Below are 26103 nucleotides of genomic sequence, written 5' to 3' on the forward strand. Positions count from 1 at the left end.
GTGGACATCCTCATGGGGGGGGGGGATCTGACTCCGGGGGGGGGATCTGACTCCAGGGGGGGATTCCGCGGGGTCGAGGCCCGCGATCGGGGCCTTCTGAACGACGGGCACCCGCGATCTGGATTGGGGCTTCCTCCTTCTATGCGGGCCCGCTGTAGGTCTCCGCCATGTTGCTCGGCGCCGGTGCGGAGACGGCAACCATGCGCATGCGCTGGCGTGGTGTCGGCAGCCACGTGCATGCCCCGGCATGGAGATGGCTGTTGCGCACATGCGTGGACCCGTGCCGGCCGTGCATGGCTGCCTTTTGGCGCCAGAGCAGTGCTGACGTCAACACTTGGCTGGGGTTTCGGAGTATCCCAGCCCACGGTTTTCACGACGGCGTGGCGACTTAGTCCCAAAAACAAAGAATCCAGCCCATGGATTGTAAAGACTGAATTAGCATCAATGGTATAAATTTAGATTTCAAACGCTGAAATAAAATCAATGGTAAAAATATAGATTGCAAACGGTGAATTTGCATCAATGGTATAAATATGGATTGCAAATGCTGAATTAGCATCAATGTTATAAATGGAGATTGCAAATGCTGAATTCGCATCAATGGTCTCAGTCACCATAGTCCCAGTTGGCCATAGGTTGCTTCCCCCTTTGAGTGGGGAGAGCTGACTGGTGGCGATTTAACCTGAGGATCGGATCACCTCACCTCAGGCGAGGAGCAAGGTTGGGAAGGTGGACCTTCATGAATAATCACAATGGTATACTGCATGCAATGACCGACACAGGTTGTTTACTTGCCATTTCCTTCAGAAGTCTGGCTTGGCATGTTTTCATGTCTTTCCTCATTAATCGCATCTATGCAAAAACAAGACAAGAAGTTGTATTATTATTTTCATGGTCCGTGATAGAACACAGAACAATACAGCACAGAACAGGCCCTTCGGCCCTCGATGTTGTGCCGAGCAATGATCACCCTACTGAAGCCAACGTATCCACCCTATACCAGTTGGGACGCCCGGAAGGTGCAGAATCCTCCATATTTCCGGGGACTAGGCTGGCGCTAGAGTGGTTGGTGCCGTGCCAACTGGCGCCGAAGGGCCCTCCACCGGCCCGCGCGAGTTGACGCATGCGCAGGATCACCAGCGTTGTTCTGGCGCATGTGCAGAACCGGCCAGCGTGTTTCCTGCGCATGCGCAGGGGGTATCTTCTCCGCACCGGCCATCGCGGAGCCTTACACAGGCTGGCGCGGAGGAAAGAGTACCCCCAGGCACAGGCCCACCCGCAGATCGGTGGGCCCCGATCGCGGGTCAGGCCACCGTGGGGGCCCCCCCTGGGGCCGGATTCCCCCTGCAACCCCCCTGAGGACTTCGCAGGCCGCCCTAAAAGCCAGGTCCCACCGGTATGGGCCTTGTCCATTCCACGCCGGTGGGACTGGCCGAAAATGGGCGGCCGCTCGGACAATCAGGGCCCGGAGAATCACCAGGCTGGCCGCTGCCAACAGCCACCCTGACCAGCGCGGCGCAATCCCCGCCCCTCACCCAAAAATTGGCGCCGGAGAATTCGGCAGCCGGTGTCAGAGTGGTGGGGCAATTCTCTGAACCTGTGGAGGGTCGGAGAATCCAGCCCATAATGTACAGATTGATGCACCATCAATTATCACAAAGATGAGAATGGTGGAACAATCAAGGCTTTATTAAACAAGATGTTGTGCCTCCTGTAGCTGGAACCAGAATGGCTGCACCGCAGGAGAGCACACCCTTTTATACGCCTCCTGCTGGGTGGAGCCAGCAGGCAGTGATGTACCATTGTACTTGTAATATACGGGCAGTGCCGTAATACATATAACATACCACTAGTAGTGAACATTCACCCCTTGTTAAAAAAAAAAGTCTGTTAGGGGCCTTGACCCTTCTCTGCGATCGCCTCAATCCTGGTGGTGATGTGGGAGCCGATGTGGTCACGTGCAACTCCAGGAGCGTGCTGTCCTCGTCTTCGTTACCCCTGAGTGGAACCAGTGGGTGGACGGATCCTGCGGTGAGGTTCGCTGGAGGGAGGGTGAGTGGTGCTGGGGTGAATGAGGCAACCGGGGGGCGTGGGGCAGTGTCAGGTTGGGGTTCGTGGTTGGGGATCCGGCGGGGTTCCAGTCCAGGAGGGAGGACTGTGTCTTGGCGCCCGGCGGGGTGTAGTGCGTTACTGCGGGTTAGCATGTAAGAGGTGGACTTTTTTGACCAAGGGGTCCGACTTATGGGTCCGCACGGGTCCAGGAAACTGTCAGCCAAGTTGGGAGCGAGACCCGGAGGTGGACTTCCTGGGGAAGGCAACATACGTTCGTGAGGGGTCTCATTAGTCACGGTGCAGAGTGGCGACCAGATGGAGTGGAGCGTGTCGGGGAGGACGTCCTGCCAGCGGGAGGACCGGGAGATTTTTAAACCGCAGGGTCAGCAGGATGGCCTTCCAGACTGTCCCGTTCTCCCTCTCCACCTGCCTGTTTCTTCCAGGGGTTGTAACTGGTCGTTCTGCTCGAGGCAATGCCCTTGCTGAACTTGCTGAGCAAGAACTGATGCAGCTCATCGCTCATAAAGAGGATCCCGATTGCTGTGGATATAGGCGGGGAAACTGAACAGAGTGAAGACGCTATGCAGGGCTTTGAAGTCATATCGGGGCATGGGATGTCGAAAGGGAACGAGAGTACTCATCAACCACGTTCAGGAAATACGTGTTGCGGTCGGTGGAGGGGAGTGCCCTTTGAAGTCCCCGCTGAGTCGTTCAAAGGGGTGGGAGGCCTTCACCAGGGGTGCTCTATCTGGCCGGTAGAAGTTGCGGCTTGCACTCTGCGCAGATTTGGCAGTCTCTGGTAAGGTCCTGACCTCAATGGAGTAGGGCACGCTGCAGGCCTTGTAAAATGTAAGAACTGGGTGACTCCGGGTGGCAGAGGTCATAGTGTAGGCCTGGAGTCGGTCCACTTGTGCGCTGGAACATGTACCGGCGGGATAGGGCATCGGGGGCTCTTGAGCTTCCCCCAGGTGATACAAGATCTCATAATGAGAGGTGGAGAGCTCGCTCCTCCACATCAAGATCTTGTCATTTTGATCTTGCCCTGCCTGCTCCGCACATATACCGCGGGGGGGGGGCTTATGGACCCCAACTGTCAGTTGTGTCAATTTCAGCGGCCGGCTCACTTCTGATCCGGAGGAAGCTGCCTCTCTCACTGAAACAATCAGCGGCCGCTGAAATTGACACTGCCCGCTGCCTCTCTCCCTCCAATCAGAAACATTAAAACTTAAAAGTTGGATTGGAGGGAGAGAGCAGCCGGCAGTGTCAATTTCAGCGGCCGGCTGATTGTTTCAGTGAGAGAGCAGCTCCCTCCGGATCAAAGTGAGCCGGCCGCTGAAATTGACACTGCCGGCTGCTCTCTCCCTCCAATCCAACTTTTAAGTTTTAATGTTTCTGATTGGAGGGAGAGAGCAGCCGGCAGTGTCAATTTCAGCGGCCAGCTCACTTTGATCCGGAGAGGGAAGCTGCTCTCTCACTGAAGCAATCAGCCGGCCGCTGAAATTGACACTGCCGGCTGCTCTCTCCCTCCAATCAGAAACATTAAAACTTAAAAGTTGGATTGGAGGAGGGAGAGAGCAGCCGGCAGTGTCAATTTCAGCGGCCGCTGATTGCTTCAGTGAGAGAGCAGCTTCCCTCTCCGGATCAAAGTGAGCCGGCCGCTGAAATTGACACTGTTTTAATTAGATCCACGATGGGGGTTTTAAATTTATTTTAAAATCTATGCTAGCGCTTCCCATTGTGAGTCTACGGGGGTCTGACCTCTCCCCCCGCTCCCCGTAGACTCTCAATGGGAAGCGCTAGCATAGATTTTTAAATAAATTTAAAACCCCCATTGTGGATATCCGCGGCTCGGTTGCAACGCGGGTGGCTGTCTTGGACCCCAACACCCGCGTTATAAAGGGGGACTACTGTATTATTAAACATAAAGGCAACCGACTGTCAATCAGTGAGGAGAGTGAATCTCCTGCCAGCCAGGTAATGCTTCAACAATGGCTTGGACCTCCTTTTCAACAGAGGAATGCCGAATTTCGGAGGCATGGAGGGTGCGGGAAAAGAAGGCTACGGGTCTGCCCGCCTGGTTGAGGTGGCAGTCAGAGCCACGTCCGATGAATCGCTCTCCACCTGAAAGGTGAGGGATTCGTCGACTGTGTGCATCGTGGCCTTGGAAATGTCTGCCTTGATGCAGTTGAATGCCTGGTGGGCCTCAGCCATCAGGGGAAAAACTGTGGTCATGATGAGTGGGCGGCCCTTGTCCGCATAATTAGGGACCACTGGGCGTAATAGGACAAAACCCCAGCCATCGTTTCAGGGCCTGGGGGCAGTGGGGGAGAGGGAGTTCCAGGAGGGGGCGCATGGGGTTGGGGTCGGGGCCTAGGAGTCCATTTTCCACTTCATAGCCAAGGATGGCTAAGCGGTTGGTGCGGAACACGCATTTCTCCTTATTGTATGTGAGATTAAGGAGTTTGGCGGTCTGGAGAAATTTTTGAAGGTTTGCGTCGTGGTCCTGCTGATCATGGCCGCAGATGGTGACATTATCTAGGTACAGGAAGGTGGCCCGCAGCCCGTACCGGTCAACCATTCGGTCCATCTCTCGCTGGAAGACCGAGACCCCATTAGTGACACAGAAAGGAACCCTAAGGAAGTGATACAGGCGGCCATCTGCTTTGAATGCAGTGTATTGACGGTCCTCCGGGCGGATGGGAGCTGGTGGTAGGTGCACTTCAAGTCCACTGTGGAAAAGATACTGCGCAATCTGATTGACCATGTCAGATAGGCGTGGGAGGGGGTGCGCGTCAAGCTGCGTGTACCGATTGATGGTAGTCAATGACCATCCTGTGCTTCTCCCCAGTCTTTACTACCACTACCTGAGCTCTCCAGGGGCTGTTGCTGGCCACAATGACCTCCTCCTGCAGAAGCCGTTGGACCTCCGACCTGATGAACGTCCTGTCCTGGGCACTGTATCGTCTGCTCCTGGTGGTGACGGGTTTGCAGTCCGGGGTGAGGTTCACGAACAGGGAAGGTGGATCGACCTTAAGGGCCGTGAGGCCTCAGACGGTGAGGGGGGATAGGGGTCCGCCGAATTTTAAAGTCAAGCTTTGGAGGTGGCATTGAAAATCCAGGCCGAGTAACAAGGAAGCACAGAGGTCGGGGAGGACGTAGAGCCGGAAGTTGCTGAACACTACGCCCTAGTCGGTGAGGGTCGCGATACAGTACTCCCAGATTTAATGGATTGGGATCCGGAGGCCAGGGAGATTTTCTGGGTGACGAGGTGTACCGGGAGGGAGCAGCGCCTTACTGTAGTGGGGTGGATGAGCTCTCTGTGCCCCCGGAGTCAAAAAGTCAGGTCGTCTCTGTGGTGATCGTAGAGTTAACTAGATGCAATACAACTGAGCAAACACTAGAGGGAGCACGGGCAGCATTTGAGGTAGCCGTAAGTTAAGCTCTGAAGAGCGAACAAATTCACAATAAAGCATCTTCTCCACATTTGAGACTACGAGCTTTATTAAGACACGAGGAACAACACAGTCTCGTGCCCATCGATCTTAACCGTCGGCGTCGCGGTCGCGAGGTTGCGGGGCTGGGACTGATCCAGGTGATAGAGGCGAGCTGCGGAAGATGCTGGGAGGTCCTAGGCTGGTCAGCGGTGGCGGAGGTAGCGGTAGGCGATGAACGGCCAGACGAATGGGGGTCCTGAGGCGCAGTCCAAAATGGCGCCGAAGATGGCGACGGCACATGGTTGGCGGCATCAAAGATGGAAGTGCCCACGGGCCGCACGTGGCTTGCGGTGAGGAAGATGGCGGCACCCACGGGCCGCATATGGCTTGCGGTGAGGAAGATGGCAGCAGCCACGGGCCGCATGTGGCTTGCGAAGGGGAAAATAGCGGCGCCCCTGGGTCACATGTAGGGGTGTAGAAACGCCGGGCCTGGAAATAGCGGCAACTGACCTGGCCTGGCAAACAGAAACAAAGTGTCCTTTCTTCCCACACCATAAGACCATAAGACATAGGAGCGGAAGTAAGGCCATTCTGCCCATTGAGTCCACTCCACCATTCAATCATGGTTGATTTCAACTCCATTTACCCGCTCTCTCCCTACCCGTTACAGGTTGCGCTCCACGCCGGGTAGTGTTGCCTGGGGTGCTTGTTTTGTCCACAAAAATAACACTTGGGCCCCTCCAGAGTTTGCTGGCTGCCGCGCGGCACAGGCTTGCGGTGAGCTGGAGTCGGCAGCTGGTGGGGCCCACGATGCCGACGAGAGTGGTTGGGGGCGTAGGACTGAACGTTACGAGAGGCCACTTCTAATGAATTAGCGAGGTGCCGCGTGCCCGCGAGATCGAGCCTACCCCCTTCCAGTAGCCGCTGGCAGACGTATGCAGACTTCATGCCCATGATGTAAGCATCTCTAATTAAAAGTTTGGTGTGCTGGACTGCCAAAACTGCCTGGCAGTCACAGTTCCTACCTAGGATCTGCAGGGCACGCAAGAAGTAGTCCAGAGTCTCCCCGGGAAGTTGCTGTCTCGTGGCCAGGAGGTGTTTAGCATACACTTGGTTCACCGGTTGAACGTAATATCCCTTCAGGAGTGCCATCGCTACATAGTAGGTGGGCGCATCCCGGATGAGGGGAAAAATATCAGGGCTCACCCGTGAATAGAGGACTTGGAGCTTCTGCGCGTCCGAGGGTTCTTCAGCAGCTGCTCTGAGTTAGCCTTCGAAGCAGTGGTCGAAGGTGGACGTGGCGTTGGCTGCCTGAGGGCTCAGCTGCAGGCGATCAGGCTTGATGCGGACGTGCGGACATCCATCGTTTAAAAAACCTTGTTCAATAAATTGATGCGCCGTCAATTACCACAAAGACGAGAATGGTGGAACAATTGAGGCTTTATTTAACAAGATGTTGTGCCTCCTGTAGCTGGAACCAGAATGGCTACAGCGCAAGAGAGCACACACTTTTATACGCTGCCTACTGGGGGGAGCCAGCAGGCAGGGATGTACCATTGTGCCTCTAATAAGCGGGCAGTGCCGTAATACATATGACATACCACTAGTGGTGACTACCACACAGATATCTTCATTATCTGGACTATAAAGTAAGTTTTTCTGCATTTCTAAATGCACGCTTGTTGAGCTGTCAAGATGTTGCTAGCTGGTCAGATGCTGGCTTCCAGAAGTTTCTGAGCTTGAATCACAGAAAGAATCGAGCCAATCCAACACAACGCTTCGCAGTTTGTCTGCTCCAGCAAGCTACAAACAATGGCAGCCATCGCAAAAAATAATATCCAGTAATGGTGCTAATGGTGTGAGCATTAACTGTTCTCACACAATTGTTTCAACAAGAGTGCCTCATTTAACAACCTTAATCCAGAGTCCCATGATTAAGACTAGGGCTGTCTGAACTCCTAATTATGCAATCTTTGGCCCTCATGGTCAGTTACTGTTTGACCTCCGACAAGAGCAGATTACAAACAGCTTGTGCTGTCTCGGTGCTGGTGGCAGCACAAAAGAATTCTGACCCTCATCAAATTGCAAACTACTGGAACTTTGGAACTCATACCTCAGACAAACTCATTCCATATGCCTTTTCACATCAGGGAAGTTTCACTTCTGGAATGATGGTTAACTCTACATAAATCAATCAACCTCACTCTGAAACTTGCATTGTATTGTGGTCTGAACTCTTTTCCTTTTTCCATGTTGTGTGAGTGAAAAAGAAGTCGATGTTTCAGAAGTCCTCTCGCAGTGCATGTGTAAAAATAAATCAGTTTTAACTTACCTCAGGTTTGCTGTGTGACATATTCTTAGATGATTGGAGCAAACATTCTGGGCGAAATTCTGTGATCCTGAGGCTAAGTGTCGCGCCGTCGGAAACGCTGTTGCATTTCTCGACGGCGTCAACACGGCTTCAGGATCAGCAATTCTGGCACCTACAGGGGGCCAGCACGGCATTGGAGCGGTTCATGCCGCTCCAGCTGCTGATCCTAGCGTCACCTGGGCGCCGCGGTCCGCACATGCGCAGTGGCACCGGCACCAACGCGTGCATACGCAATGGCTCACTTCGACGTGCCGGCCCCGACGCAATATGGCGCAGGACTACAGGGGCCGGCGTGGAAGAAAGGAGGCCCCCAGCCAGAGAGGCCAGCCCTCCGATTGGTGGGCCCCAATCACGGGCCAGGCCACATCGGAGGACCCCCGGGGTCAGACCCCTCCTTTCCCCCCACAGGCCGCCCCCCCCAACCCTTCCACGCCAAGTTCCCACCGGCTGAGAATAGGTGTAGATGGCGCCAACTGGATTCAGCTATTTTTATGACGGCCGCTCGGCCCATCCGGCGCTCTTCCGGCACCAACCACGCTGGCTCCAGTGGCACCGATTCTCCGCTCTGCGGAGAATTGCGTGCCAGCGTCGGGACAGCATGGTGCAATTCGCGCCAGTCGAGGGATTCTCCGGCCCTGGGCTGAGAGAATCCGCCCAAGGATTTAGAAAATACACCACCATTTATTTTTAATGGTCAGGCAGTGAAATATGGGCAGTTAAATTGATCCCTGTCCTGTCCGGGGCTGTTCCCTCTGTGGTGCTGCTTCTTGTACATCTCTGGGCCCAGCCTCAATTTCCTTAGCAGGGTGATGGGCATGGCTGTGTGCAGCGGCACGTTTCTGTCTTTGCTGCTTTATCGCAGGTAGTAGAACGCTAACTCCACAGGCTGCATTGCAGTTTGGTTTAATATCTATGTTATCATATGCTAGGAAACAGACTTATATGAGTGTAACTGGTTCAATTAAACTGAAGGCAGATAGACTGCAAAGGTCAAGAATATAAATAAAGGCAATCAATCAAGGCAAGGGGTTTGAAATAGAATCGTATTAGAATAGAATTCTTAAAGTGCAGAAGGCACTTTGGAAGGAAAAATTTGGAAGGAGAAAGGAATGGGCAGCACGGTAGCATGGTGGTTAGCATAAATGCTTCACAGCTCCAGGGTCCCAGGTTCGGTTCCCGGCTGGGTCACTGTCTGTGCGGAGTCTGCACATCCTCCCCGTGTGTGCGTGGGTTTCCTCCGGGTGCTCCGGTTTCCTCCCACAGTCCAAAGATGTGCGGGTTAGGTGGATTGGCCATGCTAAATTGCCCGTAGTGTCCTAAAAAAGTAAGGTTGGGGGGGGGGGGGGTTGTTGGGTTACGGGTATAAGGTGGAAACGTGGGTTTGAGTAGGGTGATCATTGCTCGGCACAACATCGAGGACTGAAGGGCCTGTTCTGTGCTGTCCTGTTCTATGTTCTATGTTCTGTGTTCTAAATTTGACAAGGAAGTATTCAATGAACGGTGTGACACTGGGGAGTTCTGAGGAATAAAGGGACTTTGGCATGTTTGTTCATAGACCTCTGAAGGTGGTGCTGGAGCCTCTACCACTGCCTCTGGCAGCCCATTCCAGATGCTCACCACCCTCTGTGTGAAGAAATTTCCCCTCTGGTCTCTTTTGTCTCTCTCCCCTCCAACCTTAAACCTATGCCCTCTAGTTCTAGACACCTCTACCTTTGAGAAAAGATGTCGACTATCAATCTTATCTATGTTCCTTATTATTGTATAGACCTCTATAAGTTCACCCCTGAGCCTCCTAAACTCCAGGGAACAAAGTCCCAGCCTATCCAGCCTCTCCTTATAACTCAGACCATCAAGTCCTGGTAGCATCCTCGTAAATCTCTTCTGCACTCTTCCCAGTTAACAATATCCTTCCGATAATAGGGTGACCAGAACTGAACACAGGATTCCATGTGTGGTCTTGTACAACTTCAACAAGACGTCCCAACTCCTGTATTCAATATTCTGACCAGTAAAACCTAGCATGCTGAATGCCTTCTTCACCACCCTGTTCACCTGCGACACCACCTTCAAGGAGCTATGAACCTATACCCCAAGATCACTTTTTGCTGTAACTCTCCCCAACTCCATACCATTAACTGAGTAGGTCCTGCCCTGATTTGATCCACCAAAATGCATCGTCTCACATTTATCCTAATTAAACTCCATCTGCCATTCATCGGCCCACTGGCCCAATTGGTCACGATCCGGCTGCAATCTTGTACGACATCTTCATTATCCACTATGCCACCAACCTTGGTGTCATCTGCAAACTTACTAACCATGCCTCCTACATTCTCTTCCAAATCATTAATATAAAAAACAAATAAATAACAGTGGACCCAGCACCGATCCCTGAGGCACACCACTAGTCACAGTCTTCCATTTGAAAAACAATCTTCCACAACCACAACCGCTTCAGTCGCCAAACCAATTTTGTACCAATTGGCTAGCTCATCCTGGGTTCTGTGAGATTTAACCTTTTGCAACAACCGACCATGCGGTACCTTGTCAAAGGCCTTGCTAAAGTTCATGTAGACAATATCGCCTGCACTACCCTCATCTATCTTCTTGGCTACCCCTTCAAAAAACTCAATCAAATTTGTGAGATGTGACTTTCCCCTTACAAAGCCATGCTGACTTTCCCTAATTAGCCCTTGCCTATCAAAATGGCCGTACATCCTGGGCGGGATTCTCTCAGCCCGGGACCGGGCCGGAGAATCCCCACTACCAGCGTGAATCGTGCCACGCTGCCCCGACGCCGGCACGCGATTCACGCATTGGCGCCGGGGTTGTTGGCACGGCGCCAGTCGGGGGCCGCTCTATGCAGCTGGCCCGCCGATTCTCGGCCCGGGATGGCCGAGCGGTCGACGTAATAACACAGAGTCCCGCCGTCGCCGTCCATACCTGCTCTCAGCCGGCGGGAACTTGGCGTGGAAGGGTCAGGGGGCGGTCTGTGGGGGGGTGGGGAGGACGGTGTCTGACCCCGGGGCATCAACATAGCCTTACCCTTCTCACTAAGAGGAATGTTCTCACCTTGAACCCTAGTTAACACCTTTTTCATAAAACCATGGAATTTACAGTGCAGAAGGAGGCCAATCGGCCCATCGAGTCACCACCGGCCCTTGGAGCCTCTATTTCTCCTTCCAAAGTGCATAACCTCACACTTCTCCACATTGTATTCCTTCTGCCACTTCTTTGCCCACTATCCCAGCATCTCCAAGTCCTTCTGCAGCCCCCCTGCTTCCTCAATACTACCTGTCCCTCCACAGATCTTTGTATCATCTGCACACTTAGCAACAGTACCTTCAGTTCCTCCTTCCAGATCATTAATGTATGTCGTGAAAAGTTGTGGTCCCAGCACAGACCCCTGAAGCACATCACGAGTCACCGACTGCCACCCTGAAAAAGACCCGTTTATCCCCACACTCTGACTTCTGCTAGTCAGCCAATCCTCTATCCATGCCCGGATCTTACCCATAACACCAAGGGCTCGTAACTTATTGAACAGTCTCCTATGCGGCACCGTGTCAAAGGCCTTCTGGAAATCTAGATGAATCATGTCCACTGGTTCTACTGGTTCTCCTTTGTCTAACTTCCTTGTTACTTCCTCAAAGAACTCTAACAGATTTGTCAGACATGACCTCCCCTTGACGAAGCTGTGCTGACCCTGTCATATTTTATCATGCACTTCCAAGTACTCCGCAATCTCGGGCGGAATTCTCCGCAATGGCCGACGCCGTCGTGAAACCCGGAGTGTTTCACGACGGCGCTCCTCGCCCCCTATTCTCCCCCCCAGGGGGGCTAGGAGCGGCGTTTCGTGTAACTCGGCCGCTGGGCCTTGACGCTTGCGTCAAGGCGGCGCGCCGAGAATGACGCGGCGGCGGCGGTGGCGCCTAAGTGACGTCAGCCGCGCATGCGCAGGTTGGCCGGCTCCAACCCGCGCATGCGCGGTTGCCGTCTTCCCCTCCGCTGCCCCGCAAGATGTGGCGGCTTGATCTTGCGGGGCGGAGGAGGGGAAAGAGTGCGTCTCTTGGATACGCCGGCCCGACGATCGGTGGGCACCGATCGCGGGCCAGTCCCCTCCCGAGCACACCATTGGGCTCGATCCCCTCTCCGCCCCCCACAGGCCCCACACTTACCTGTTGTGCGCTGTTCACGCCGGCAGCGACCAGGTGTGGTTGCCGCCGGCGTGAACCCGTCGGGGTCGTCAGACCGCTCGGCATATCCGGGCCGGAGAATCGCCGGTCGCCGTGAAAAACGGCGAGCGCCGATTCTCCGAGCGGAGGTGGGAGAATCGCAGGGGGTGCCAGAGAGGCCCTCCCGCGATTCTGCCACCCGGCGTGGGCAGCGGCGAATCGCGCCCCTCATCTTTAATAGCAGACTCTAAAATCTTACGAATGACTGAAGTCAGGCTAACCGTGCTATAATTTCCCGTCTTCTGCCTCCCTCCCTTCTTAAACAGCTGTGTTACATTGGCCACTTTCCAGTCCTCTGGGACCCTTCCTGCCTCCAGTGAATGCCTTCACAATCTCCTCAACTATCTCTTTTAGAACCCTGGGGTGTAGTCATAGAATCATAGAATTTACAGTGCCGAAGGAGGCTATTTGGCCCATTGAATCTGCACCGGCTCTTGGAAAGAGCACACTACCCAAGCCCACGCCTCCACCCTCACCCCGTAACCCCACCTAACTTTTTGAACACTAAGGGCAATTTATCATGGCCAATCCACCTAACCTGCACGTCTTTGGACTGTGGGAGGAAACAGGAGCACCCGGAGGAAACCCACGCAGACACGGGAAGAATGTGCAGATTCCGCACAGACAGTGACCGGGAATCGAACCTGGGACACTGGAGCTGTGGAGCAACTGTGCTAACCATTGTGCTGTGCTGCCCACAGTCAACCCGGTCCAGGTGATTTATCCACCTTCAGACCTTTCAGTTTCCCCAGAACTTTCTCCTTAGTGATGATCACGGCACTCACCTCTGATTTATCATGGCCGCTGATTTTCCTGGAGGAGGCTCTCGGCTAACAGGATTCTGTGAGGGCACAAGTCCTTGCAGAGGTGAGGAAGGAGCGCTAGTGGGTGATCAGCATTGAATATCATGCTGCCTTGTTCTTGACAAATTGCTGCACTCCTCACAGCAGGGCAGCCACTGATGAACCTGGCTCTTTAACATTGACTTGCAACCCTATCAAGATACTGGTCCTGGAGGACAGCGTGCTGATGTCAGGAGGAGGCGGTCCACCCCGCGCACTGCTTGATCTGGCACGATAGCTGGCAATTCATCGCAGCCGAGATTGGTGGAGCGAAGGATAGAGATGGGAATGTGGTGCGGCAGGGGGCAGAGGTCAATGAGGTCTTTAGGGACCCACCTATTCTCCCCCCCACCGGGTCTGCTACATACAACAACAAGTCGTCCGCATACAGCGACACTCGGTGCTCCTCCCCACCTCACACCAAACCCCTCCACCTCCTCGACTCCCTGAGAGCCATGGCAAGAGGCTCAATTGCCAGTGCAAAAAGCAAGGGGGACAGGGGGCACCCCTGCCTCGTCCCACGGTGGAGCCTGAAGTACTCGGACCTCCTCCCATTTGTCGCTACACTCGCCATCGGGGCCTCGTACAGCATTTAATAAACCCCACCCCAAACCCAAACCTCTCCAACACCTCCCACAAGTACCCCACTCAACCCTGTCAAAGGCCTTCTCCGCATCCAATGCCACCACAATCTCCGCCTCTCCTTCTGCTGCCGGCATCATTATCACATTTAGCAGCCTTCGCACATTAGTGTTCAGCTGCCTCCCCTTCACAAAACCCGTCTGATCTTCATGTACCACCCCCGGCACCCAGTCCTCTATTCTAGTGGCCAAGATCTTCGCCAGCAACTTGGCGTCTACATTCAGCAGTGAAATCGGCCTGTATGATCCGCACTGCAAGGGTCCTTATCACGCTTCAGGATCAGGGAGATTAGCGCCCGAGACATCGTCGGGGGCAGAATACCCCCCTCCCATGCCTCGTTAAAGGTCCTAACCAACAGGGGGCCCAGCAGGTCCGCATATTTCTTATAAATTCAACCGGGAACCCATCCGGTCCCGGCGCCTTCCCTGACTGCATGTGGCCAATCCCACTGACCAGCTTCTCCAACTCGATCGGCGCCCCCAGTCCCTCCACCTGCTCCTCCTGCACCCTTGGAAATTGGAGCCTGTCCAAAAAACTCTCCATTCCCCCTCCCACCGCCGGCGGCTCAGACCGGTACAGTTCCCTATAGAAGTCCCTAAAGACCTCATTGACCTCTGCCCCCTGCCGCACCACATTCCCATCTCTATCCTTCACTCCACCAATCTCCCTAGCCGCGTCCCGCTTGCGAAGCTGATGTGCCAGCATCCTGCTCGCCTTCTCTCCATACTCATAGACTGCTCCCTGCGCCTTCCTCCACTGTGTCTCCGTCTTTCTGGTGGTCAATAAATCAAACTTGGCCTGCAAGCTACGCCGCTCCCCCAGCAATCCCTCCTCCGGGGCCTCCGCGTACCTCCTATCCACACTCAACAGCTCCTCCACCAGTCTCCCCCTCTCCCTCCTCTCCCTATGGAGCCCACACCATCCCCACCTGGACCTCCCCAGTATCATTGATCTCGAGGTACCTCTCGATACATCCCTGAACCCTCCTACACACCTCCTCATCAGCCAACAACCCCACGTCCAGACGCCAAAGCGGGCGCTGGTCCCGCCCCTCCCCCATCTCCAGATCCACCCAATGCGGAGCATGGTCCGAAATCGCAATAGCCGAATACTCGGCCTCCTCCACCCTCGGGACCAGTCCCCTACTTAAAACAAAGAAATCAATGCGGGAATAAACCCTGTGCACATGGGAGAAAAAAGAGTACTCCCGAGCCCTCGGCCTCCCGAACCTCCAGGGATCCACTCCTCCCATCTGGTCCATAAACCCCCTCAACACCTTGGGCGCCACCGGCCTCCTGCCTGCCCTGAACTAGAACGATCCAGTAGGGGATCCAGCACCGTATTGAAGTCCCCCCCCATGATCAAGCACCCCACCTGCAGGCCAGGAATGCGTCCCAACATACGCCTCATGAAACCAGCATCATCCCAATTTGGGGCGTACACATTAACCAACACCACCCTCTCCCCCTCCAGCTTACCGCTCACCATCACATATCTGCAGCCACTATCAGCCACAACCTCAGACGCCTCAAACGCCACCCTCTTTCCCACCAGGATTGCCACCCCCCGGTTCTTCGAGTCGAGCCCTGAGTGGAAAACCTGCCCACCCACCCCTTCCTCAGACGGACCTGGTCCGCCACCTTCAGGTGGGTTTCCTGGAGCATGGCCACGTCCGCCTTCAGCCCCTTCAGATGCAAAAACACCCGGGCCCGCTTAACCGGCCCATTCAACCCCCTCACGTTCCACGTATACAGCCGGATCAGGGGGCACACCGCCCCCCTCCCCCGTCGACTAGCCATAGCCCATCGACTGCTCGCCCCTGGCCAGCACCCATTCAGCCCGTTTCCCACGGCAATAGAACCTCACCCCGACCCCCCCCCTGGCCAATCCAGCAGCAACCCAGCATCCTCCCCCCCCCCCCGCCAGGCTAGGACCCCTCCTAGCCGCGACTCTCCCTCCACTGTACTCCCGTGAGCCAGCTGACTTCTGCTGACCCCGGCAGCTCCCGCTCTAACTCCGACCCCTCCCGATATGAGGTTCCCCCCTCCTCCCCTGCATCAGCTCCTTTGCACCGCTTCAGCGCGGGAAACCCGGTCTAATAACCACGCCCCTCGCCACCAGCTCCACCCCCTCGTCCCGCAGCACGGGAAACCAGAGAAAAGCCCGCGCTTTCACACTACCCCACCCCACCAACGCAGCTCCCAAACCGCAGTCCCAACCCAACCACCAACAAAGACACAGATCAACCACAAATCCCAGTACCCCCCTTAGAACACAAAACCATAACCCACATCGTCCGAAAGCAAGAGAAAAAACAGAAACAAACAGAATAACCTGCTACAGCATAAACAATGATACAGAAATAGAAAACTCCCACAGCCCCCAATCTCTAGTTCGAGTCCAGCTTTTCAGCCTGCACAAAGGTCCACGCTTCCTCCGGGGACTCAAAGTAGTGATGCCGGTCCTTGTAGGTGACCCACAGGCGTGCAGGCGGCAACATGCCGAACTTCACCTGCTTTCCATGGAGCACGGCCTTCGTCCGGTTAAACCCGGCTCTCCGCTTGGCCACCTCCGCACTCCAGTCCTGGTAGATACGCACTACCGGATTCTCCTACTTACTACTCCTCACCTTCTTGGCCCATCGGAGAACACACTCCCGGTCACTGAACCGATGCAACCGCACCAGCACCACCCGCGGGGGTTCATTCGCCTTTGGCCGCCTGGCCAGTACTCTGTGGGCCCCCTCCAGCTCCAGGGGCAGATGAAAGGATCCTGCCCCCACCAGCGAGTTCAACATCACGGCCACATAGGCCGGCAGGTCCGACCCCTCCAGCCCCTCCTCGAGGCCCAGGATCCGCAGGTTCTTCCTCCGTGACCGAAGCTCCATCTCCTCGAACCGATCTTGCCACTTTTTATGAAGCGCCTCGTGTATCTCCACCTTCCCCACGAGGGCCGAAACCTCCTCCTCGCGCTCAGAGGCCTGCTGCTGCAACTCAAGTATCGCTGCACCCTGGGTTGTCTGGGTCTCGAGCAGCTTACTCGTCGTCACCTTCAGGGATTCCAACAACTCCCCTTTCAGCTCCGTGAAATAGCGCAGAAGGGCTGCCTGCTGCTCCTCAGCCCACTGCCTCCACTCCTCAGGGGCTCCACCGGCCGCCATTTTGTCCACCTTCCCCCGCTTTTCCAGGGGAGCTGCTGCCGTTTTTCTCCTCGCCCCACTTCGGGTCCGCACCATAAATCCCGGGGGGTTTTGCTCCAGACCCCTTTATCCACCGGGAATCGTCGAATCAGCGCCGTTTGGGGCCCTTAAAAGAGCCCACAAGTCCTATTAAAGCGGGAGCTGCCGAACGTGCGGCTTACCTCCGCATAGCCGTAACCGGAAGTCCGGCACACCTCACTGTTGTGAGACGGTTACCCACCTAGTAACTAAGCCACGCGCCGATCTCGGCGAGGTACCCCTGACCGACCCAGAGTTAACATATTTTGTAGATGGGTCAGCGCTCAGAAATCAGAAAGGAAAATGCTGCTCTGGCTATGCTATTATGTCATCCCATGAAACCATAGAGGCAGCCACCCTTCCAGATACTTTTTCAGCACAACAAGCTGAAACGTTTGCCCTTCTATGACCCTGTATATTAGCCACTGGCAAGACCATAAATATTTATACGGATTCAAGGTCTGCCTGTGGGGTGGTCCTTGATTATGGACAGATTTGGAAATTCAGGGGATTTCGAGCATCATCAGGCTCCACTATTAAAAATGCAGAATTAGTAGAAAATCGTTTACGGGCAATTCAGATCCCAAAGCAATCGGCAATTTTAAAATGTCAGGTCCACACAGGATATAAAGACGAAATTTCAATAGGAAATGGGAGGACAGATGAAGCTGCAAAACAGGCGGCACTATCAGACATGTGTGCGCAAGTAACTGCCTGTGTTTCAAGAGATATCCCACCTACAATTGATGATGTAGTGACCTTCCAGTCCCAGGAAAATCCTGACGAGGTTTCAACCCGGGTACAAAATCAATGTACAAAAACCCCTGAAGGAGTATGGGTTCTCCATGACGGCCGCATGGTGACACCCAAATCTTTACTCCCGTGGATTGCCCGATGCGTTCATACATTCACAGATGCGGGGCAAAGGGGGGATGGCAGTAAAGGGGGAATACCACTAAACCTATCCCTTTAGTACCTCACAAACTATGGAGTGGTACCTATTCCAAAATGGCTCCCGCAAAGGGAGGGCCAAGGAAAGGAGCCTCTACAAATGGGGATAGCTACAGTACCGATAGTGAGGGGGACTTGATGACCTGGAGGTCTGCAGGGTACTCGATGGCAGCCTTTTCGGGCTGGTATCAGTGTAATTACAACACATCTCATATGCCACCCGTCCTCCTCCTGACTAATATCACTGGGCAAGGGGCCCCCAATGGCAGCATATGCCTATACAGGAGTCTGGCTGGTGGGGAAGAAGTAATAGCTTCTGCACACGCTCTTTCAACATCTCCCAGAGTTCCTACTCCTCACTCCTTAAAGGACTTGAGAACACGACAGGGAAAGGCAACTTTGCTGTTAGCCGACAAGTAGAAGGGATAGTCCACTGGAGGTGGAGAACAAGTGAAAGGGTGTCAGGGGGGTCTGGCCAACCTCACCCACAGATTCTGGTCGTGACCCCAGACTGAGTGGAAAGTCTTCCTCGAGGTCATGTTCAGGGTTGTGATTATTAAAATGGAAGCCATGCCCACTTGTGGTCATCGGGGTGTCAAATCATCCAGAGGCTCTTCATAGGGAAAGGGCCTTCGCCTCTCTGATCACCCAGCAGAGACCCGGAGCCTCGGAAAGGCTCTCAGATTTAGCTGAATTCCTGAAGCTATAAAAAATAAAATTGTCCATTAGGGGAGGGGATTGGATTTGTTTATTGCCATGTGTACCGAGGTACAGTGAAAAGTATTTTTCTGCGTGCAGTTCAGACAGATCATTCCATACAAGAAAAGAAAATACATTGGGCAAACATAAAATGCACAATGTATACACAATACATAGACACAGGCATCGGGTGAAGCACAAAGGAGTGTCGTACTACTCAGTAGAGAAGATGTGTAGAGAGATCAGTTCAATCCATAAGAGGGTCATTTAGGAGTCTGGTTTCAGCGGGGAAGAAGCTGTTTCTGAATCTGTTAGTGCCTGTTCTCAGACTTATGTATCTCCTTTTGTATCTGTATCTCGCTTTTCTCTTTGCAGCGGAGGAGGATGAGAAGCGACTTAATAGAGGTTTATAAGATGATGAGAGGGATAGATAGAGTGGACGTTCAGAGACTATTTCCTCGGGTGGATGTAGCTGTTACAAGGGGGCATAACTATAAGGTTCAGGGTGGGAGATATAGGAGGGATGTCCGAGGTAGGTTCTTTACTCAGAGAGTGGTTAGGGCGTGGAATGGACTGCCTGCTGTGATAGTGGAGTCGAACACTTTAGGAACTTTGAAGCGGTTATTGGATAGGCACATGGAGCACACCAGAATGACAGGGAGTGGGATAGCTTGATCTTGGTTTCGGACAATGCTCGGCACAACATCGGGTGCCAAAGGGCCTGTTCTGTGCTGGGAATGGCCTAACCTGGAATAATTTATTTTAGTAAGGCATTTGATAAGGTTCCCCATGGTAGGCTTATGCAGAAAGTAAAGAGGCATGGGATAGTGGGAAATTTGGCCAGTTGAATAACGAACTGGCTAACTGATAGAAGACAGAGAGTGGTGGTGGATGGCAAATATTCAGCCTGGAGCCCAGTTACCAGTGGCGTACCGCAGGGATCAGTTCTGGGTCCTCTGCTGTTTGTGATTTTCATTAACGACTTGGATGAGGGAGTTGAAGGGTGGGTCAGTAAATTTGCAGATGATACGAAGATTGGTGGAGTTGTGGATAGTGAGGAGGGCTGTTGTTGCCTTCCAAGAGACATAGATAGGATGCAGAGCTGGGCAAGTGGCAGATGGAGTTTAACCCTGACAAGTGTGAGGTTGTCCATTTTGGGAGGACAAATATGAATGCAGAATACAGGGTTAACGGTAGGGTTCTTGGCAATGTGGAGGAGCAGAGAGATCTTGGGGTCTATGTTCATAGATCTTTGAAAGTTGCCACTCAAGTGGATAGAGCTGTGAAGAAGGCCTATGGTGTGCTAGCGTTCATTAGCAGAGGGATTGAATTTAAGAGCCGTGAGGTGAGGATGCAGCTGTACAAAACCTTGGTCAGGCCACATTTGGAGTACTGTGTACAGTTCTGGTCACCTCATTTTAGGAAGGATGTGGAAGCTTTGGAAAAGGTGCAAAGGAGATTTACCAGGATGTTGCCTGGAATGGAGAGTAGGTCTTACGAGGAAAGGTTGAGGTGCTAGGCCTTTTCTCAATAGTCAGAGACTTTTTCCCCGGGTGGAACAAACCATTACAAGGGGACATAAATTTAAGGTAAATGGTGGAAGATATAGGGGGAATGTCAGAGGTAGGTTCTTTACCCAGAGAGTAGTGGGGGCATGGAATGCACTGCCTGTGGAAGTAGTTGAGTCGGACACGTTAGGGACCTTCAAGCGGCTATTGGATAGGGACATGGATTAGGGTAGAATAATGGAGTGTAGATTAATTTCTTCTTAAGGGCAGCACGGTAGCATTGTGGATAGCATAATTGCTTCGCAGCTCCAGGGTCCCAAGTTCGATTTCGACTTGGGTCACTGTCTGTGTGGAGTCTGCACATCCTCCCCGTGTGTGCGTGGGTTTCCTCCGGGTACTCCGGTTTCCTCCCACAGTCCAAAGATGTGCGGGTTGGGTGGATTGGCCATGATAAATTTGCCTTAGTGTCCAAAATTCTATGATTAACCTAGGACAAAAGTTCGGCACAACACCATGGGCCGAAGGGCCTGTTCTGTGCTGTATTTCTCTATCTGTCTATCTAATTATTCTTGGAATATTTTAAAAAGAATTGCACTGCTTAATTTTTACAAGTGATTTTTTTTTTACATAGAATTTACAGTGCAGAAGGAGGCCATTCGGCCCATCGAGTCTGCACTGGCTCCTGGAAAGAGTACCCTACCCAAGGTTAACACCTCCACCCTATCCCCATAACCCAACCCAACACTAAGGGCAACTTTGGACACTAAGGGCAATTTATCATGGCCAACCCACCTAACCTGCACATCTTTGGACTGTGGGAGGAAACCGGAGCACCCGGAGGAAACCCACGCACACACGGGGAGGATGTGCAGACTCCACACAGACAGTGACCCAAGCCGGAATCGAACCTGGGACCCTGGAGCTGTGAAGCGATTGCGCTATCCACAATGCAACTGTGCTGCCCTTAAGTGTGCACTTGCCCAGAAGATCCATGCACTCCAATCTGCAGCTTAAATAAGCTGGGCACTAGTAAATTGTAGTGATAGCTTACAGGTCTGATATTTTAAGTTCAAGGTGGTCAGGAGAAATTATTGTGACTCAGATAAACAATCTGCGCAGATACACAGAAAAAGGAGAAACATGGGCGAAATTCACCGAAGGCCTTCGTGACGCCCTTGACCGGCGGGCAAGAACGGCGCTGGTGACTCCGGCGTCGGGGCCCGCTTATAAGCCCTAAATCTCCCATCCCGAAAGGGCCAGCAGCGGAGTGACGCTGTACGCGTCAGTTTCACCCGCTGCGGAAGTGGCGCGTCGGTTGACGTCGGGCGACATCATCAACGCCGCCCGGCGTTGGAGGGGAGTACGGGTGGGGAGGGGGAGGGGGGGGTTAGGGTGGGTGGGGGGGGTGCGGTTGGGGGTGGGGAGGTGGGGGTGGGGTGGGGAGGGGGGGTAGGGAGTGGGGGGGGAGGGGGGTAGCGGGTGGGGGGGGAGGAGGTGGGGGTAGGTGGGGAGCGGGGGTAGGGGTAGGATAGTAGGAGGTTGTGGGGGTAGGGGTAGGGGTAGGGATAGGGGGGTAGGGGCGGTCCGGGGTTAGCGGCAGGACGTAGAGGTAGCCGGGGTAGGGGTAGGGGGACAGGCGTGCGTTGCAGAGGGGGGGGGTCGGGTGCCGGTGCGTTGGCCCCGGGCATCCATTGGACAAGGCAGCTTGGAGGAAGGGGAGCCTTGAGGACGATTGCTGATGCTCCCCATCCCAATGAGTGCGGGGCACAACGCACCGGTTTGCCCCCCCCCTGCACGCCGCTGGACCCCTACCCCTCTACCTCTACCCCTACCCCCGAGCCCCCCTAGCCCCACCCCCTACCTATACCCCCACCCCTACCCCCACCCCTACTCCCCTACCCCCACCCCCTACCTCCACCCCTACCCCCCCCACCCCTACCACCCCCCCCCCCCCCGCACTCGATGTAGGTAACTGAACGGCATCAACCATCATCAATGGTTGACGCCGTTATAAACCTACTTTGATTTTCGCCGACGTGACCCGTGGCTATTCACTTCGGCCCATCCGGGCCGGTGAATAAAAAAGCTTAAAAAAACAATGGCATCCTGCCGTTCTCCGAGGTGGGCGGCGGGATTTGAAGAACGCCATTTTATGGCGTGTGGGAGAATTTTTAACATGGCGGGAGCGGCAATATTGGCGCCGCCGGCCGATTCTCCGACCCTGCGTTGGGGTTGGAGAATTTTGCCCCATGTCTTCAATACAAGTCCGAGTACACTGGCCGGGATTCTCCGAAATCCCGGCCAAGTGTTGACGCCGGTGTAAACACCCGAGTGGTGCACGCTGGCGTCAACGGGCCTCCTGTCCCAGCGATTCAGGGGGCCAGCATGGCGCCAGAGTGATGTGCGCTGCTCCGGCACTGAAATGCGGCCCGGCATTGCCAGCGCGGTTTCCCGCATGCGTGCGACGGCCGTCTCCATATATGGCGGAGCGCTACAGCGGGCCACGTGGAAGGATGTAGGGCCCTCCAGATCGCGGGCGCCCGCCGATCGGTAGCCCTCAATCATGGGCCTGGACGCCATGGAGGCCCCCCACCGGAGTCTTATCCCCCTGGCCCCCCCCCCCCCCCCCCCCCACCAGACGCCACCGCGGACGAGGGTCCGAGCTCCCACAGGTTGGAATCATGCCGGCGGGACTCGACGGGTATTCGCCGGTCGATCCGCGGAGAATCGCCACGGGGGCCTCTTTCAGAGTGGCCTCCTACTGGCGCCATTCGACCGCGAGCAGGGCGTGATTGGCTCCGATTCTCAAGTCGCCGAGAATCGCGTCCCGCATCGGAGCGGCTTGGTGGGAATTTCCCACTCACCGCCGATTCTCCGACCTGGAGCGGGCTCGAGAATCCCGGCCACTGTGTCTAAATATTTCTTTTAAGTTCTACCCATAGGAGCAGGAATAAATATAAAATATTTAAAAACTCTACAATTCAACAGATTAATCTTAGAAGCGAATACATCTCAACAAGCCTCTCCTTGAGTACTGAAAAAACTTGATGTTCCAGCATTGGCCAAAAAGAATTGAAACTGTGAACCGTCATGTGCGAATCAAATCCTGCCAGATAAAATTAACACGTCAAACATGTACCAACCTCAGTACTGAATATCTGCTCTTCAAACTCCACACTGTGACGCAGATTATTTTCAAAGGATGATCTCAGATGCTGAATTCTGAAAAGGTAAAAACCTGTTACTTTGTTGTTGATTGTAAAAGTAATTTACTTCAATCTGTTGGGCACGATTCTCCCAAAAGGGAACAAAACCCCGAGCGAGCACATTTAGCCGTGTGTTTTCTGGCGCTCGCAGTGCCGAGAAACACATGGCTATTCAATGCGACTTGTGTTGCTTAAAGGGCCTGAATGGGGAATACACTGCCGAGGCTGCACTTAGTCCTGTTTTGTACAGTGAGGAGCTCCGCTCGCTGGAACTCCCCAGTGTAGCAAGTGATCGGGATGCCATTTAAAAACGCACTGTGGGAGGGTGTCCCCCCCCCCCCCAAACACTGGGTACCCTCTGGCCGATCACACAGGCATACCACACAACTCCTCTGATGCCCAAATTTCCCTCTGACTCCGCCCCCCTCTCGACACCCCATGACTACCCCCCCCACCTGATCTGACTAGCCTTTGACCCAACTAGCACAGCACTGTTGCTTCTCAGCACCAGGGACTCGGGTCCAATTCTCGGCTTGGAACGTGTCTGCACGTTCTCTGCGTATGTTTACTCTGTGTGCTCCGTTTTCCTCCCACATGTCCCAAAAGGAGATGTGGCAGGTCAGTAAGGCGGTAGGATGAAGTAGCAGTGTCCGAGGTGGCTGGGTGGCAGAACAATAAGGAAGTAGGGGGGGAGGTTGATAGGGTGCCAGTTGAGTACAGCAGTGTTAATGTAAGCCTACTTGTGACACTAATAAAGATTATTATTATCTGACCTACCTACCACCTGCCGTCCTCACAACTTGCCACCTAAGTAACCTGGCACACTACCCATCTATTTCCTAACACGCCACCCATCTCGCACCTTGCAGTTATACTCGACTGGCACCCTATAAACCTGCCCCACTGCCTCCCTACTGTTCTGCCACCCAGCCACCTCTGACATTGCTGCTTTATCGTACCACCCTACTTACCTGCCACCTATCTCCATACATCTGCTACCCATCCTATGCACATTTACATTCTCTCTGCAGCTTATCAAAGAGGATTTGGGACATTTACTGGAATATGACAGTTGCTACTGTAAAAGATTGTCTTCCCCCAACAATTCAGTGCGAGGAAGAAGCAATTCCATTTTAGGTCTGTTTGCTATTTCTGGAGAAGCCAAGGTTGTGCATCTCAGCCTGAAATGCAGATTGTCAGTCTCTTTCCGTTTCCAATGCCTTACAGATAGCACAATGGATTGTGTTGTTGACCCCGCAGCGGCAGCCCAGGCGGCCAGGTCCAGACAAGGCTGCATTGTTGACACAGGCTGGAGGCACCCCTTGTGCATGTGACCGTGGCACACCCTGCAGACCCAGCCGCCCATCAGGCTGCCCAGAGGGGAACGCTGGCAATGGCCCAAGGTGTACAGGCATCATTGGTCTTTTGAGGAGATGACGGATAGCATGTGCTGCAAGAGGCTCCGTCTCAACAAAGAGATGGTGTGGTACCTGTGAAATATCCTTGCCCACTTGGCACCCTGCGAAGGAGGAGGATGCCGCTCCCGTTGGCTGTGATGGTTACTGCAGCCCTGAGTTCATTCAGCAATGGGTTCATTCCAGGGCTTGAGCGGCACTTGTGTGCCATTTTCCAAGCTACAATCCCACAAGTGCATACTGGGCATACAGGCCCAGTATGCCTGGGCAGCTAGCTATATTAACTTTGAGCTGGACCAAGCCCACCAAGATGCACAGGGTCAGGGGATAATGGATGGCATGCATGTCGCCTTATGTGCAGCAGGACATCATTCATCGGCAGGAAAGGGTTCCACTACACTCCCTGAAAGTTCAGATCGTATGCAACCACCTCCTTCGTATCATGCATGTGTGTGGACGTTTACCAGGGAGCATGCATGACAGCTACATCTTGGGACACTTGGAGATCCCCAGCATCTTCGAGGAGCACCCCAGGATAACAGGTTGGCCCTTGAGGGATAAGGTCTTGGACGTGCAGTCTTGTCTGAGGAGGATTAGGACGAACCAAACCAGGACAGGATGGAGGATGAGCCCAGTGAGGATCTGTGGGAGCAGTCGGAGAAAGGAGGGCAGGCAATAGTTTGGCATGCCTGGAGGGCCAGGGCGGGCCTGATCCTTGCCCGCTTCTCATTTGACGAAGCTCTGTCCGTCAGTTCACCACCTTTCCCAACCCCAACTCCCCCCATAGACCACCCCACCTCAATAATCCCCTCCCTCCAACCACCCTTACTCTCTGCTCCCATTCTTCAACCTTCCCTCACAACCCCCCCACCGACTACCGCCATTCCACCCTCGCAGGGTCTGTATAGCATCATTCCTGAGTAATGGGCCTGTATGGGCACTGTCAGTGGGTCAATATATAAGACAGGAGAGTGATGATAACTCATCATGAGGAAAGCTCTGGTGCTCCGCAGTTTATGCCAAAGTCTGACTCCTCACACCCATCACCTGCATGGGTTATACATCAGACCACTGTGTCCGGAGGCAGGGCGTGGCGGGGAGAGTGGAGTGGGGCTTCAGACAGGCCCGCTGTGAAGATTAATGTGACAGAGGTTTCTTCGCATGTATCTGGTGTAACATGTTTTAACAGTGAACACTCAAAACCCCCACTGTCCCTAGCTATGGATGATTCCTCACCCACACCCTACCCCAGTGCCCGCTGAGTGACTCCTCTTGATCCCCCGTGCTCTGCCTCTATGTCGAGGTGTGTCCCCAGGATGTATATTAGAAGTGGAGGCAGCCTGCTGCTTGTTGCGCCCTGTGACAATTGATGCCCTTGATGGATGTCCTCTGGAGGGCCTGAAGCTGAAGGGCCCTGGCTGACTGACCGGTGTCACTGGCATCGCCCTGCCACCATCTTCTGTCTGCTGACCTTGAGACCGCCGCTGCAACCCTGGTGACACACACCCGGGTCATTCTCCAGTGTACCCTC

General features: G+C 54.0%; 1 protein-coding gene across 7 annotated transcripts in view; it reads right to left on the minus strand.

Annotated features, from left to right (window-relative positions):
* The window catches only part of LOC119969344 (synaptonemal complex protein 2-like), an 855597-nt gene that overhangs the window by 24442 nt on the left and 805052 nt on the right, over nucleotides 1–26103 (minus strand). For 6 of the 7 annotated variants that reach the window (XM_038802871.1, XM_038802868.1, XM_038802869.1 and 3 more), the window contains 2 exons: nucleotides 23095–23173; nucleotides 796–852 (listed from right to left, as the gene is read on the minus strand). In XM_038802871.1, coding sequence (XP_038658799.1) covers nucleotides 796–852; nucleotides 23095–23173 — 136 coding nt within the window. Of the gene's footprint in view, nucleotides 1–795; nucleotides 853–23094; nucleotides 23174–26103 lie in introns of those variants that run through there. The other variant, XR_005461337.1, reaches the window with a different exon arrangement.

This window comes from Scyliorhinus canicula, chromosome 7 (assembly GCF_902713615.1).
Source record: "Scyliorhinus canicula chromosome 7, sScyCan1.1, whole genome shotgun sequence".
Lineage (NCBI taxonomy): Eukaryota > Metazoa > Chordata > Chondrichthyes > Carcharhiniformes > Scyliorhinidae > Scyliorhinus > Scyliorhinus canicula.